Genomic DNA, 15,491 nt, shown 5'->3' on the forward strand with positions numbered 1-15,491 from the left:
GCCTGAAGGGCGGGAAGCTGCTCTGGAGGGGGAGGGAACAGAGGGCCGAAGGAGCGTAGGTCTGAAGCCAGGGGGCTGCGGAACACTGTGATTGGCAGCCAGCCAGAGGCTGCGAGGTGCCGGGGCGCGGGAGGAGGTGGCTGTGGAGGGCACCGGAGGAAGTTCGCGGTGAGGGAAAGAAAGGTGAACTCTGGAAAGGCTGCAAGTGACTGCAGTGAAGGCACGAAGTGTCCTCCAAGCCCATCCCTGAGACTTGGGTATTAACGTTTCTTGTCACTTCCCAGCCTTTTCTAGGGATATGGGTAAAATGTAAGGAGGCGCGCCCCTAAACCCACCCCAGGCACCCCGGAATCTTTGAGATGGGAAGCTTCTGTTAAACTGGTTTGGGAGGGCCGGTTTTGCCAGTAATCCCCACACCCCAACAAAAGAAAAACCGGAACCGACACGTCTAAAAAAAGAAGAAAAAAAGATCAGTTCTAAGTAGAAAAGAAAAAACTGTTGTTCTAAATTGGTTTTGCTCAAATTTTACTAAGCTAAAACTGGTCCTGATTCTTAAGAGTTTTTCCCAGCACCAAGTGCGGTGTATGATATTAGCATATGATTAGGCTTGGTACCATAATTTAAAACAATGCAACAACCTATTTCTGAGAAAATACTTTATATAATGGTGTGTCCTATTTTGTCAATCATCTTTTACTTGGTTATAGATAAAATATATCCATTTCAGTAATGATCATGTCAATCTTTTATAATTTAAGTAATCTCATTGATGATTTAAAGAGGACCAAAGAACACCACATTAGAATATCGCACAAAAATGGCACTCTTCCAACATATTATTCTCCTGCGTACTAGGTTGTTGCAATGCCTAAGAAATGTCTGGTAAGTTTGAAAATAATTTTTTAAAAAATGGACCAGAAAGATCATTTGATTAATATTATAGGACAAAAGAGAGCATATTTACAACTCGATTTGACACAGATACACTCCTAAAAGCACAGAAAAAGTATGCTGTTGAAAAATATTTCTTTTTAATATTGTTTTATGATTCTCTATACAAATTAAAGATCTCAGAGTTAATTGTAGGGATATTGGTTGTTCAACAAATAGGCACAAGTTGACAAATGTGATTGGGAACACTGAAAATTTGCAATAATTATCAAAAAAAAAAAACAAGCTTTTTTCAATGCCTGTTTTTTCCATTTGTTAAAGGTTGATTTCTAGCTTATAATAGAATTATTATTATCTAGTCACAAAATGCACTCTCAATCTTTCCACATCAAAGTGAAATAAATTGTTAGAAGAGTTTGAGGAAGAGTATTTAAGAGTTAATGAACCTGCAGTTCAATAATGATATCTGGCATGAAAGTGAAATTCTAATGGCATTGGACCTTTTAATAGGTTTCTGGCTTGTATACATGTATGTGAGCCAATTCAATCTTCTTTTAAAACCAATTTTAATTACTCGAGAAATATGAAAGAAGCCAAATTATTAACACTGTTTAGTTCTTAAAATTAAAGCACCATCCTATAATATCAGTAACATTGCAGTAGTGTTAGTGTAGTATAACACTAATTGTATCAGCAAAACATCATCTGCTCAGATTACTTATGGTGAAAATGATAAACAAAAATATGTGATTGACAGATCACAAATAGTTAGGTATAGAAAACATTCACTCAAATGGTGCTTCTCTCCATCTGACAAAATATCTGAGGAAAAAGAACTATAAATTTAAGGCATTTCAAAAAAACTTTGAGTCAATTAGAGTAGTTTTTAAATAAAAGTGTTTTTCCATTTGTATATATTAAAAATTTTGAATTAATTTCTCCAGCTTGATTTATTTTTATTTTCAGTTGGCAATACCTCTTATATTTAATTTTTTTCTCCTTATTCATCCTTCAATCTGCAGTCAAATAGTTAATTATCCACACAATGCACTAGATGTTATTGTGTTTGTTTGGGGTACTGGGCATTGAACCCAGAGGTGCTCAATCACTGAGTCACATCTCCAGCCCTTTTTTTTATTTTTTATTTTGAGACAGGGTCTCACTGAGTTGCTGAGGCTGTCCTTGAACTTGCGATCCTCCTGCCTCAGTCTCCCAAGGTGCTGAGATTACAGGTGTGCACTACCATGCACATAACTTTTAAAGTTATTATTTTTGCAGTCAGGGGATTGAACCCAGGGCCTATGCATCCAAGGCAAACACACTGCTTCTACGATATATCCCAAGCCCTCAAGAAATATGTTTTTAAAAATTCTTTTGTGCTAGCATGCCTGTAATCCCAGTAGCTCAGGAGGCTGAAGCAAGAGGATCACAAATTTAAGGCCAGCCTCAGCAAAAGTGAGCCACTCACATCACTGAGGTGAGACCCTGTCTCTAAATAAAATACACAATAGGGCTGGGAATGTGGTTCAGTTTTTTTGTGCTCCTGAGTTCAATCTGGTACACCCCCAAAAAAATTCTTTTAGGAGTTTTATTAGATAGGAGAAGAACCATTTAGTAATATGAATAGTACTCTGATCTATTTTGAAAATTCAGTTTTAGCTATTTTTTTTAAAGAGAAATAATGCTTAAAGTGAGAAGAAATAAAGGTGTTGAGGGAAAAACATGGAAAGTATGCAAGAATATTATTTGTATGAATTAGCAACCTGGCAGTAAGCAAAAGTGACTCACTTTAGCTATATACTTCTAGCTAAATTACTATAGTTTTTCTACAAAGAGAAAAGCTAGATGAATGTACTCAGTTCTGATCCCATTAACCTGTACAGCTCAGTAATCCAAATCCTCATAAAATTCTTCCTTTCCATTTTTCTTTTTTAGTTCCTCATCTTCAATATCCCCAATAGTCCTAGAGTTCTCTGAAATCTTCTGTTTACAAATGCAGAAAACTTCTGGGCTCCTTTGCTTGTCTAATGGTTCCATAAATGCATCCACCCAGTTTATTTTTAGGAGAATTAGTGAAGATCTGTTGAATTTCCTTTAAGAACCCAGCATGAAATGATGCTCAGTGTATACATATGTATTTCATTTTTTGTCATGTCCTCTATGTTCATGCTTTCTATTTTTCTTATTTGGTGTCCTGATATAAATGTACTGATATGTCTGAAATATGATTATGTGAGTGTATATTGATAGCCTCTTTTGTAAGTGCCTCAGGACATTGTTTTTCTCATGGATGTTCCAGATATCAGAGCTTACATCTATTAGTAATTGCAAAATGTATATATAAACAACAAAAATAAAGTTTTGTAACAAAAGTAAAATTCATGATTTATGGATAAAACTAGCATCCCTTAGATACAAAGAAGGCTGTTTGAAGAAAACTCATTTCAATCATGAAAATGTTCATTACTAAATACTGTAAGAACTCATGGTTGCTTCTAAATGCTCTCAGAACCTTCCAAATACCATGGAACGAATGTGGTATTTCAACCTTAATTGGAAGTATGACAGGGCTGTCAATCCATTAGTCTATTATTGCTCATTAAATTTTACTAAAAGCCTGCCGATGTACATATAGGAGGGGAAATAATTAATTTATAAAACACAGTCTCTGTTTATCTGCAGCTAAACAAAACAAAAATACTCCAGAGCCTCGTGTCTGCCTTGTACAACTAGTCTCAGGTTCAGAGAAAGAATTTCCACATTTTTATGGTATCCTCAAGATGTAATCCCATGCAGTGGATTGGCTGGGATTTTACCAGTGGGATCAAGACAAGTGTATGTGACGTGGTATGAAGAGTTGGAGCAAGTGAGGCATGACTCCTCACTTGATAATGGAGAGATGAGATATGAACTATGTGGTCCAAAACATTTCAGTTGATTTTTTGGTGGCTTCTACATCATAACAGATTTTCTTTTCTTGCCCATTGCTGAAATTGCTGAAGTGGCCTGTTTCAGTTAATTTTCAGCACCTGGCCTTACTATGTATGGTTTTTTATTCAGAACATTTAAAGCACAGGGATATCCACTCTCCAACCCAAATCATTGTTTCTCAAAATAGTTTATAATGAATGGTGTGCGGCATTGTGGAGAAAAAAGAACTGTGTTTATCTTCAAATCTTAACAGTTAGCTTATAAGACCAGAATGGAATTTAAAGGTCTTGTTTTCATCCTTGATAACAGTGTCCCCTTTCACCTCTCATATAACTCACCAGAAAGAGAGGTTGTCATTATATTCTGCTCCCCACACATTCTGAAGTTGTCAATAAAAGCAGATGGAGGGGCTGTAGCTCAGTGTTAGAGCGCTTGCCTCGCATGTGTGAGGCACTGTGTTCGATCCTCAGCACCACATAAAAATAAATAAATAAAGGTATTGTGTCCACAAAAAAAATTAAAAAATAAAAGCAGATGGAACCATTCCTAGTATAGTGTGTTCTGGCATTCCACTGTCTACCTTCATGGCTCTCCATAAGAAGTCTATCACCGTAAGGCCCATTATAACAAAATCATGAATTATTATTGTAGAAACCAAGGAGTCTCTCCGGTTATATGGATCAGACCCTCCGTGGACTAACTAACACACTACTCTTTTCAGTTATCCTGTGTTGGACACAACCTCTGAGATGAACTGTCAACTGAATGTCTCTTTACTCATAAAGCATCATTGTTTATTGAGCATGAGCATTCCAGGCACTGCTCCTGGCTCTGAGGCTACAACTAAATAAGACAAAAGTTCCTTTAATAGACTCTTGGGGAGTATATCAACAATAAGAATTTAAATAATGTGAAGTACTATGGTGGAAATAGAGCAGGGTGTGCTAATGTGCAATGTAAATTTGCTCTTTTTATACAACTTCAGAGTAGCAGACATTTTAGGCAACTCTAGAGAGGTGGAAAAATTCTGTGAGCTCTTCTTTAGATAGTGTCCAACAGTTGAGATACACCAGCCAACCTATGTAGATGTCTGAGGAAGCAAACCTTGGGGCTCAACTCGAAGAGATCCTGGAATCTTCATAGCTGGTAAGTGCTAACTGTTGTTGAAAAGTAGCCACTGCCAATAACTATGGGTCCTCCCAGGAGTCTCTGTCAAGATCAGTTGTAGGATGCTAGCTCATACTAATAAGAGGAACAACTCAAAGCCCTTGGGTTTATGAATCCCTCTTGATTTTGGGTCTGTCAATTCTTCACTATTTAAGCTCCTTTGAGAAAAAAGTATCTTAAGTTACTAAACATCTCAGAATAGACACATTATTTATGTCAAATCAGGATAAAAACAAATTCTTGCCAGGAAATTAGGTCAATTGTTTATAGTTGAAAGAATGTGAGCTACTGAGAGATAGGTTTACCCTCAGTTTATAAAATTGACCTCTATAGAGTTTTAAGTGCAATGACATGTATTAGAACCTGTCTTTCTCACTGAAAGATTAGACCAGTTGTTCTCAAAATTTTGGTTTGGGGATGCTGGGCCCTAAAATAACATATAAATAGTATTTTTAAAAAACTACACATTGCAGAACAAAAATAGAATGGCATCTTTTTTCATTTTTGTAAGTTGCTATGTCATGCTTAATAGAAACTGCTGCATTCTTGTATTTGTTTCTGCATTTGATCTGTCTGTTGTGGTATGATATTTTGAAGTACATAACAAAAATCTAGACTCACAGCTATGTAGGTAGGAAAGAGTCTTGAGACCCCTCAGAAGTCATTAGACCACACTTTGAGAATCATCAAGTTAGCCAAACATTCCAATGCAGGAGGAAAAAAGCTCCCAAATGAATGAGTTAACAGTTTTAAAAGTTAAGGAGTCTGAGTCATGGCATGCTGGGAATTGCAGTATTCTAGTACAGTGCTTCTCAAAGTTTAGTATGTACACAAATCTCCTGAGATCCTTGTTAAAATGCAGATTCCACTTGTATAATTTTACCTCTTGTTTAAAATTACATAAAAATACAAAATTCATCATTTCCCCAAATCAGTTTTGTCCTTGTTACCTTTAACTTACACTACAAATCAAAACATTGGCCTAGGCCCGCTTTACCTCTCAGCAAAGCTACTATAGTAATCATTGGTCATTGCTGACTCCCAGATTGGCCTAATTAACCTTAATGAAACACAGCTCTAAACTTTCAATGGCTGCCTGTGGTCACATGAATACAATCTATACAAAATTTGGCCCCAATCTACCTTTTAGTTTTAATCTCACATTACTTCCGTCCTATGCCAAGCAATGTTGTTTTTTGCCCCCCTCACATACCAATGTGAAAGATAAAAGAGGGCCTATCTAGGATGTTGGCATTGAGTATTGTAAAGAGGACTGCAAAAGTAGTGTCAATAGAATTCAATGCTTAGATCTCCAGGAGGAGTCAGGAGATGAGAACTTGTGCATTCCCTATACTAGATGAGTGCTATTCCCTGTACTAGAAGCTTTCTGTATACTGTCATTTAGTCTTCATGACCTACCTTTATTTATGCTATTCATTAGCCAAGATACTCTCTGCTGAGTATCTGGCTTATCCTCATTATATAGTTCCTCAAAGTTAATCTTAAATTATAGACAAATAGCACTTTTTCATGTGATCATTTTATTGAAATATTATTGAATTTGCATGCATGTATAGTGTTCCTAGCTAAATAAGATTTTCTCTTTAGTTCAAAGACAGATTTCATGCTGAAATCTATATTTTGAATGAACCCCAAAGACATAAAAATATCAAATTTCTACATAAAGGAAAGGGACAAACATTACCAAATAAAACGTATGCCTGAAAATTTGAAATGCCTCAAGGAACAACAATCTGGGTAAATATGGTTGAATTGGTAGCCTATCACCCTAGAGTACTCTTGCCCATTGGAGTTTTTAAATAAGCCAACTACAAAGGAAAACTATTTCATGTTTGTTTGGTGTTGAAAGTAACATCTCTGTCAGCCTCTGTTCAGAAACAAGTAAGTTAGTAACATTTCATTTACCATTTACCATTAGTATTTATTAGCAAAGCTCAAAAAACTAAGGAAGGTAGTATTTGCTATAAAAATAGTGAATAAATGTTTCTGCTGACACAGTTGATATATTCCAGTTACATACTTCCAATGTCAGAAATCTGTTACAAGAAAAAATAAAATGTAAGTTAAAGGATATATGCCAGGATAATTGGAACTTCAATGCAGTATTTGGTTTCTCCATCTAGGTAAAATAAATAGCCTATAGTTATACTTCTAAGTTACACTATTTTCTACTCCTCATCCCCAGCCCCCGCCCAGTAACCTGGGGACCACTTAGCCACAGCTTGGGTATTTATTTACTTATATACTGTGGATTCCCTCAGCTGTGGGATCTCTTCCAAGAAACCTGTTCTAGAATCAGTTTCAAGGTTTCTGAATAACCAAACCAATACCAAGAGTAGGTCATTAACCAAGACTGATTGATTAATTTAAAATGAACATGGAACAAAGGACTAGATAATAGAAGTATTTCCCTATTTTTTTTAACGTGTGGATTTTACTATGTACTTTGTTACATAGGTTTTTAATTGTAGTAAAATACACGTAAAATTTGTCATATTAGCTTTTATTTAATTGTACATTTCAGCAACCTTCTAAGTGACTGTTGTGCAATCATCAGTTTAGCCCTAACATTTTTGTCACACTCCAAAATGAAATCCCATGTCCTTTGAGTGGTTATGCCCGTTTTCCCTTCCCCCTAGTCCCTAGTAACAACTGACAGGCTTTGTCTCTATGGATTTGTCTCTTCTGGGTATTTTTATAAAAATGAAGTCATACATCCATGGCTTTTTTGTTTCTGGCTTCTTGCATTTAGGTTTAGCCTCTATTAGTACTTCATTTTTTTTATGGTTGTATAATACTCTTACTATATGGAAATACCACATTCTGCATGTCTATTCACCAGGGCCTTGCTAAATTGCTGAGGCTGGCTTAAAATTCCTGATCCTCTGGCCACAGCCTCCCAAACTGCTGGGATTATAGTCACGTGCCACCACACCCAATGTGGAGAAATTTTTGTTTGAATACCTATATTCAATTCTTTTGGTTACACATCCAGGCATGGAATTATTAAAAATTCTACTTACATTGTTGAGTTCAAATACTGGGTAATGCTGTTCAAGAAAATAGTCTAGGCTTCAAGAATCTTGCATTTGATATAGACTACATGATTACTCAACTAAATGTGTAGTTGTAGTAGCTTTAGCAGTCTTCACCTTTTTTATTTGGCAGTTTTGGGGATTCAACCCAGGAGTTGCTCTAAGCACTGACATGTCCCCACCAACCTCCCCTCTCCATTTTTTAAAATTTTGATAGGGTTTCACAAAATTGCAGTGGCTGATGTCGAACTTGAGATCCCTTCTAAATCACTGGGATTAGAGGTGCATGTCATTCATGTCTAGCCCTCACTTCACTTTATGTAAAGTAACAATATATGGAAGGGTAGTGATTCTCAAAAAGTATGCACAAAAATTACCTAGGATGTCTTTTAAAACAAGAACCCTAGGGGCTGGGGTTGTAGCTCAGTGGTAGAGAGTGCTTGCCTTGTAAGCGTGAGGCCCTCAGGTTCGATCCTCAGCACCACATAAAAATAAAGATATTGTGTCCATCTACAACTAAAAAAAAAATATTTAAAATAATAATAATAAACAAGAACCCTAGGTGATTTCTTAGGTAGTCTTTCCACCATGCTTCAGAAATTCTTATATCTGACTATTTTTTCTCAGTTGATATCAAATTAGGAAAAGAGAAGTAAATGGGTATAATGCAGCTTTCCTTCAAACAAACCCTGACAATCATAAATAATATGATGGTACATTTTATTTGCTAGGGGAAAGACTCTTTCTTATAATAGCACCACTTTCTTCCTTAAAAGTCTGACCAAGGAGTGACATGCAATGTTAGAAGCAAGGTAATGGTGAACCAAGTGTCACTTCCAGGACTCCCACTAACATGCTAACAGTAGCGATAAACATTGCTTTAGCAGCTTTTGGCTTTTAAAGATATAACCAATTCAGTTCACTTTTTGATAATTTATTTTTAATAAGTAAGAAACTAGCTGCCAGTTGATTGACTCCCTTTCTTAGATAACAGATGGTGGTTCATTACAATTACTTAATGTGAGATTTACTAAAAAATAAAAATCTCATTCCTTTCCAGTTTGTTTTCAAGTCCTAAAAAGTTGATTTATTTTTAGATCCAGCTGTGTAATACCACCCGAGTCAACTTGAAAAGTGATTCTGTTTCCAAGTATTCCAATTCATGTTAACCTTTAAAAAGAAAATCATCAAGGAATTAACTATCCTGTTTTCATTAGTACATTTCATAGAAACTCAAAGGACTAAAATACTTATATGAATAAACAAAAGGCCCATGAATTACAATGTGCAGAACACTATATAAAAGAATTTCCATAAAAATTACATTAGGCTCCTTTTTTAAACCACTGAGACTACTACTATAGCTTCCTCCAAATTGGATGGCATCTACCTGAATGCATCTTCTTTGTGATGATCTAAATTTAGGTAAGTACAAATCACAGCAAAAATTAAAGTTTTCATCTTTAATGAAATGACTTTGGAAATAACGTACACTTCCATGACACCAACACTACAGTTTTTCGGAGTCACAGTAAGATACACAGAATTACATCCATAATTACTATGAATGCCAACATTTCAAGCAGTAATTTCTGTTACATGGCAAACAAGATCAAGAAAGCGACCATCAAACAAAAGAGACCCATAGCTTCAGACAAGGCAAATCCCAGGATAGCATAGGAGAACAGCTGCTGCTTCAGCGAAGGATTTCTAAAAGAGATACAACACATATGACTGTTACTTTGAAATATTAACTTTAACATACTTGGTAAATGTTAAAGAATCAAATTACTAGTGTGGTGATCTTATAAACTGGAAAGTCCACCTAAAGGGTATTTGCCTAGGTCTCTTTTGCTTCTTTCTACTTTTTGCCCCAACCCTAATCATAAGGCATAAAGGTAGGTAATTGCTAAGGATTAACCCCATGGCATTTGCAAGCAAGGCAAGTGCTCTACCACTGAACCACACCCCTAGTCCTTCTGTAGGTCAGTTTACATTAATTTGAGTCCTGACATTTTTCTTATCCTTCTGGTTAAGTGAGATAATGGATATAAAGCTACAAAATAAAACATTAGATATACAGTGGGCACTTAATATAAAGAGTTACTATTATCCCCCTAGCTTTCTAAGTTTCCAACTATTTCTTTTAACTTATTAAAGTATAGAAATGATACCTGGCATAACCAATGATAAGGCTGCCAAAGACTGTTCCAATACCAGCACCAGAACCAGCCACTCCTACTGTCGCAGCACCTGCACCAATAAATTTGGCAGCAGTATCAATGTCTCTGCTGATTACACTGGTCTGAAACTCCCTTCGGATTAGCTGACGTTCACCATTCTGGGCCCCATTAAAAACTGTAGAGCCCTAGAGAACAGGAAGTAAAAGCAAAGGTCAAATCAGTAGTCACAATTATTTTAATTATTGTACTGTCAAAATGATAACTATTTCACTGTATTGCAGCTGAGTATGAACAGTGGTATGGCACAACAGAAATATAAGAGCTTAGAATAATTATAAACTTGTAGAATACTGAAAATAACATCTATACATTATAAAGTTGTTAAAAATTAAGAAACAGATATAAATATGCTTTGTGTAGTAGGTAAAGAGTGTACTCAGGTGAACCCTACCACTGAGTTAAACCCCTAATCCTTTTTATATTTTATTTTTGAGACAGGGTCTTCCTAAATTGCTGAAGTTGGCCTCAAACTTGTGATCCTCCTGCCTCAGCCTTCCAAGTCACTGGAATTTCAGGTGTGTGCCACCAAGCCGGGCTAAATATGCTTTTTAATACAATAGGTTTCTCAGTAACTGTGACTATTATAATCTTATATATTGGTAACTCAAAACTAGAGGTTTACATATATTTTTGGATAAAAGAGTAGAAAAAGACTGCCCTCAAACCAATAGTAATGAGACCCCCAGCAAAACTGTTAAGATTTATTTGGTAGTGTTATCTAATTTCTATTACTACTACTCTTACCTTTCCAGGTCTAGTCTCTGGTCGAGATAACACTGATACAGAAATTGGTCTGTAAGCAACTCTGGATCCAGCTCGGATCTGTTAATGAAAAGATTCCAAGTATTAGAAATGCAGACAATACTTCAATGACCTTTCTTGTACCATGAGTTCTAAGAAAGCATGTATTAAAAATGGATTAGATACATATCTATCTGTATTAACTTTTATCTTGACTGCTTGATCATTTTCAATACATGAAGCAATTTTAATAAAGTTTCATGCTAATAAAATTGCAGACTTGCTCCATAGTTTATAATTCTCTGAAAAAAAAATTCTAAGAACAATTAGTTTAAAAGAATGAGTACTGCGCCAAATACTTCAATTATTGTAGTGCCTCAATTCAAGGAACACCCCACACTCTTTGTGAAGTTTACATGGATTAACAGGTATATTAGAAGAGTCACTAATATAAAGTTATCATTTAAAATAGCACAACAGTTACTATGAACTCCCACTATTTCCAGGATGCCAACTAATTATAAAATTACACAAGAATTTAAGCAATTTTACATCAGTTTAATAATCAGTGAATCTCTCATCATAAGGGCATACTCTAGTCCGGCTTCTCTGCCCTCAAGTGTCCACTACACTAAGGTCACAGAAAACCCTTTCAAAACCAAGACTTGATTCTCTAAGACAAATCCTCCAGATTTAGACTTCACCTAATGCCTCCGAAATGGTTATAGAATTAATATCCCAGCGACAGAAAGACTACGGTTTCCCCCACCACCTTTCTCCACCCACGCACGGTAAGGCAAAGTCCCTCCCTCTGCAGCAGCAAGTATGACCTACAGACAAGCAATGGAGAGCGCTGCTGCGGGGAACTAGGCCTCAGCGTCCCTCTCCTTTGCCTCCAGTTTTCCAACCATAGAGTCCACCACAGCCCGAATGAAGTGGTGGGGGAGGGGCATTCCAGGTGGAAGAGCAAGGAGGATTTGACCTACACAAAGTGAGGCCTGACCGCTAGGCCTGGGCTGCTCTTCCCCGCCCTAATGGAGGAGCGCTGAGGTCTGAAATGTCCCAGGATTTAGGAGGAAGGCAAGAAAAGGGCATCAAGTTAAGGGGTGCGGGGACTGCTGTTCTTGGGAGGGCGGTGTGCCCCGCCCGCAGGTTGCCCCATTCAATAACCGCGGACTCTCCAGGCCCGCAGTCCTGGCCCTCGGTCCCCCGGCCCAGCCTGGGCTACACACCAGAGCGGGGTTGCAGGCGAGCTTGGCGCAGGCGAACATCTTAGACTCCTTGGGGCGGCGGGGTTGGAGGATCTAGGTGACAGGCGACGTGGGCTCCTCTCCCGCTTCCTCTCTGCGGAGGCAAACAGGCTTAAGGTCATGTGCTCTCCAGGGGCCTGTCCTTCCCACCCAGGCCCCGAGGGCCCCCATGCACGCCGTCAGCTTGGGCCTCGTGCCCAGCTAGGCAACAGCAGAATGAATGGGTCCCTTCTGGGCGCTGCTCCACCCTGGCCAGGCCCGGCTTCCGCGCCCTCCACTTACCTTCCCAGGAGGTGGCGGCGGCAGCGGCGGCAGAGGTCGAAGGAGTGGGGCTGGGCGCGCAGGCGCGGGGCGGCTCTTATCCACGCCACAGCACCCGGATGGAGAAGGCGGAGTGTCGGGTGCACAGGGGAAGACGCTCAAGGTCACTTTGTAACAACTTTATTCGTAGCCAGCTGGGAAGGACAACCCTAGCCTTCCGGTGAAGGGCTGGGGAGTTAATGATATTCCAGACTAGCGCTGAAATTGCGGACCCAACAGGTGTTTCACTTTTGATCTGTCGGGATAATAGTGGGGCTTTTTTTTTTTTTTTCACATTCACACTTTGTGAGATTTGGTCTTTTACCAGTTGCTACTTCTCTTTAGTAAAGGTCTCCTTCCCGATCATTCTTCTCTGTGAAAAGGGGAAGGGGAATGGGGGTGGGCGGGGTGTGTTCATTTACTACTTGACAAGAAATTAGTGAAGCTATTTCTTTCAAGGAACCTGGAAAAGGGTTCCATAAGTATGGTTAATTTTCTAGCTGAAAGAGGGACGAATTCAGGGATTATATTGTTATTGCATGTAGAGTTTAGACTAAAGCCACTTATTTTACCATCTACTTTTGGTAACTTTGGACAAATAATTTTCTTCAGATGGAAGCAGATATCTCAGAAAAACGACTTTTACTGAATTTCTCGTGTTGTTATTAGATCCTTGAATTATGTAAACTTAATTTCATAGTTTTAATAAATGACACCTGGAAGTGATACAAGTCCACAAGAAAGTTTACACATTCAGGAGCTGAGAATGTAGTTCAGCGGTAAAATACTTTCCTACCACGAGTGAGGGCCTGAGTTTTACCCCCAGCACTGCAAAAGAAAACAACAAGAAAAACAACAACAACAAAAAAAAACCCAGGATGTACAGCTAAACTAAAGTACACTGAACTTTGCCTGGAGCCCTAGCATGAAAAAAACATGAATCAAGAAAATCAACCTATAGCAATATAGTTAGCACAAAGATGCAATATCATCTACCAGCAATACTGGGGAGAAACCCTTAGAACTGAAACATGAAAAATAAGTAAGTCTTTACTGATCCAACATCAGACGCAAATTATTGAAAATAACATGAATGCTAATATTTATTCTCAGTCTTTGCCCATAAAATAGAGATAATTCACATGTGCAGTTCAACAAGTGATTATTAGTATAGTTTCTCACATAATTCTAACCTGAAGTATTGTGTTGTCCTATGTTATCTACAGTAGAAAAAGCAGCAAGGCCCTATACGTCAACAATAGATCCTCTATAGGATAAATTATTCTAGATATATTTGTGTGCTAAGTTGGATTAAGTACCATTCCTGTCTCTTTAGCACAAAAATAATAGCAGGAATTTTTTTGAAGAGGGGCAGGAGAGAAGCTTGGATCCCTAACAGGGCTGCTTACAAATTACCTGTGGACTAGATACCTATGGCAGGGAGAGACTTAAGTTCTGAAGCTCAGCTCACATAGTTTTATGATTCCATAGCTCTAGTCAAGCCTTCCCAGGAACAGAACTGAGCCATCCCCAATGAACTTTACCCAAATTCCTGACACAGAGTCAAGAGCAATAAAAGGGTCATTGTTTGAAGTTATTAAGTTTTAGGGTAGTTTGTTACAAAATAATGGATAAATGACAGATAGATCTCTATTCCTGGTTAAAAAATAACAAACTTCTCTGATTCCCTTACAGTTAGGAATGCTGAGGGAGGGAGTGATAGGAGAACTGAGGTTTTTTGACAGCACCCCTAAGACATAGATTCAAATGGATCATTTCTTTGTTTCATTACCTTTTCTTTTTCCTGCTTGGAATATGGATGCAATGCTGGGAAGTGAAGCAGCAATCTTGCAACAATGACAACAAAAGTCATACATTAAAGATGGGGAACCTCAGAACTAAAGGAACCTCAGTTCTTAATTTTTTTTAAATAGCACAACAGCTCTTAACTAAGTATTTATGAATTTACATTACATGAAAAAATAAATCTTTATTCAGTTAAGCCACTGAGGTCAGTTTTTGTTATATATACCTGAATACAACCCTACCAATATATAATTCTATAAATTTACATCTCTGAAGCTCATTGGTCTTTCTACTGTGATTACAGCTTAAGTGGCTTCTTCCCATATAATTCACATTAATTTGCATCTGTCATTTCTTTCTTATTCAATGATGTATCTGCTAGAACTATCAAGACAGAAACCATACTTGTAATTTGAAGAGGAAAAATTCAGTGTAAAAGTTGCTAACCAGTGAGGGGTGTTTAACTACTAAAAGGCATAGAGTGGCTCTATGGGATACAGTGGTAATAGTATAGGTACACCTACTACCTATGTCTGTCAGAGAGTGAACAGCAAGCAAGAAACAGATATTTAGAGAAGAGGGCTTGGCTGCCAAAGGAATGTGTGTGGTCCACCCGTGGTGAAGAAACTTGCTGGAAGTGTGGACCAGACTGGTTCATGAAGACTGCTGAGGTGAATACCGCTAGGCATCCCTTACAAACTGATGCACTAGCTGCGCACACCAAACAGAATACCAGAAGCAAGGAGAGCTCTTTCCTTCTGCTCTGGTCTCCGGGTATTTAATTTTAAAAAATAATATTTTGCCAGTTGTCAAAGCAGAAAATGCCTCCAGGATCCATCTCCAGAATAACAAAGGAGGGCAAAAAGAGTAGATTTGTAACCTAAGTTAATGTTAAAATTCTCAAAGGCAGGGATTATGTCTGATTCATATTTGTGTCTTCCATGGCACATAATAAAAAGTGTTAAACATAGTATTCACTCAAATATTTGCTCAATAATAAAAGTTATTTGTTCAAAGTTATTTGCAATAATTTTGTTCTCTTTGAACTAAGATTCAGTCTCTTGGTGCAAATTAGGATTACCTCTAGAATTTTCTTTTTTTTTAAA

At 37.7% G+C, this 15,491-nt stretch overlaps 1 protein-coding gene and 2 long non-coding RNA genes across 3 annotated transcripts in view; 2 read left to right on the plus strand and 1 right to left on the minus strand.

Annotated features, from left to right (window-relative positions):
* The window catches only part of LOC308631251, a 930,091-nt gene that overhangs the window by 621,591 nt on the left and 293,009 nt on the right, over positions 1–15,491 (plus strand). The window lies entirely within an intron of this gene.
* Positions 104–11,025, plus strand: LOC308631252. The gene is made up of 3 exons (XR_014018146.1): positions 104–257; positions 2,047–2,123; positions 10,727–11,025. It is a non-coding gene; the product is annotated as an uncharacterized lncRNA (long non-coding RNA).
* Positions 9,494–12,698, minus strand: ATP5MC3 (ATP synthase membrane subunit c locus 3). Its single transcript, XM_081262254.1, has 5 exons — positions 12,562–12,698; positions 12,262–12,373; positions 11,033–11,110; positions 10,220–10,413; positions 9,494–9,755 (listed from the first exon to the last, which is right to left on the minus strand). Exons 2-5 carry the CDS (start codon positions 12,298–12,300, stop codon positions 9,641–9,643), a joined length of 426 nt encoding a protein of 141 aa, XP_081118380.1. The 5' UTR covers positions 12,301–12,373; positions 12,562–12,698; the 3' UTR covers positions 9,494–9,640.

Source organism: Spermophilus citellus (assembly GCF_964194105.1).
Source record: "Spermophilus citellus genome assembly, chromosome: 11".
Taxonomy (NCBI): domain Eukaryota; kingdom Metazoa; phylum Chordata; class Mammalia; order Rodentia; family Sciuridae; genus Spermophilus; species Spermophilus citellus.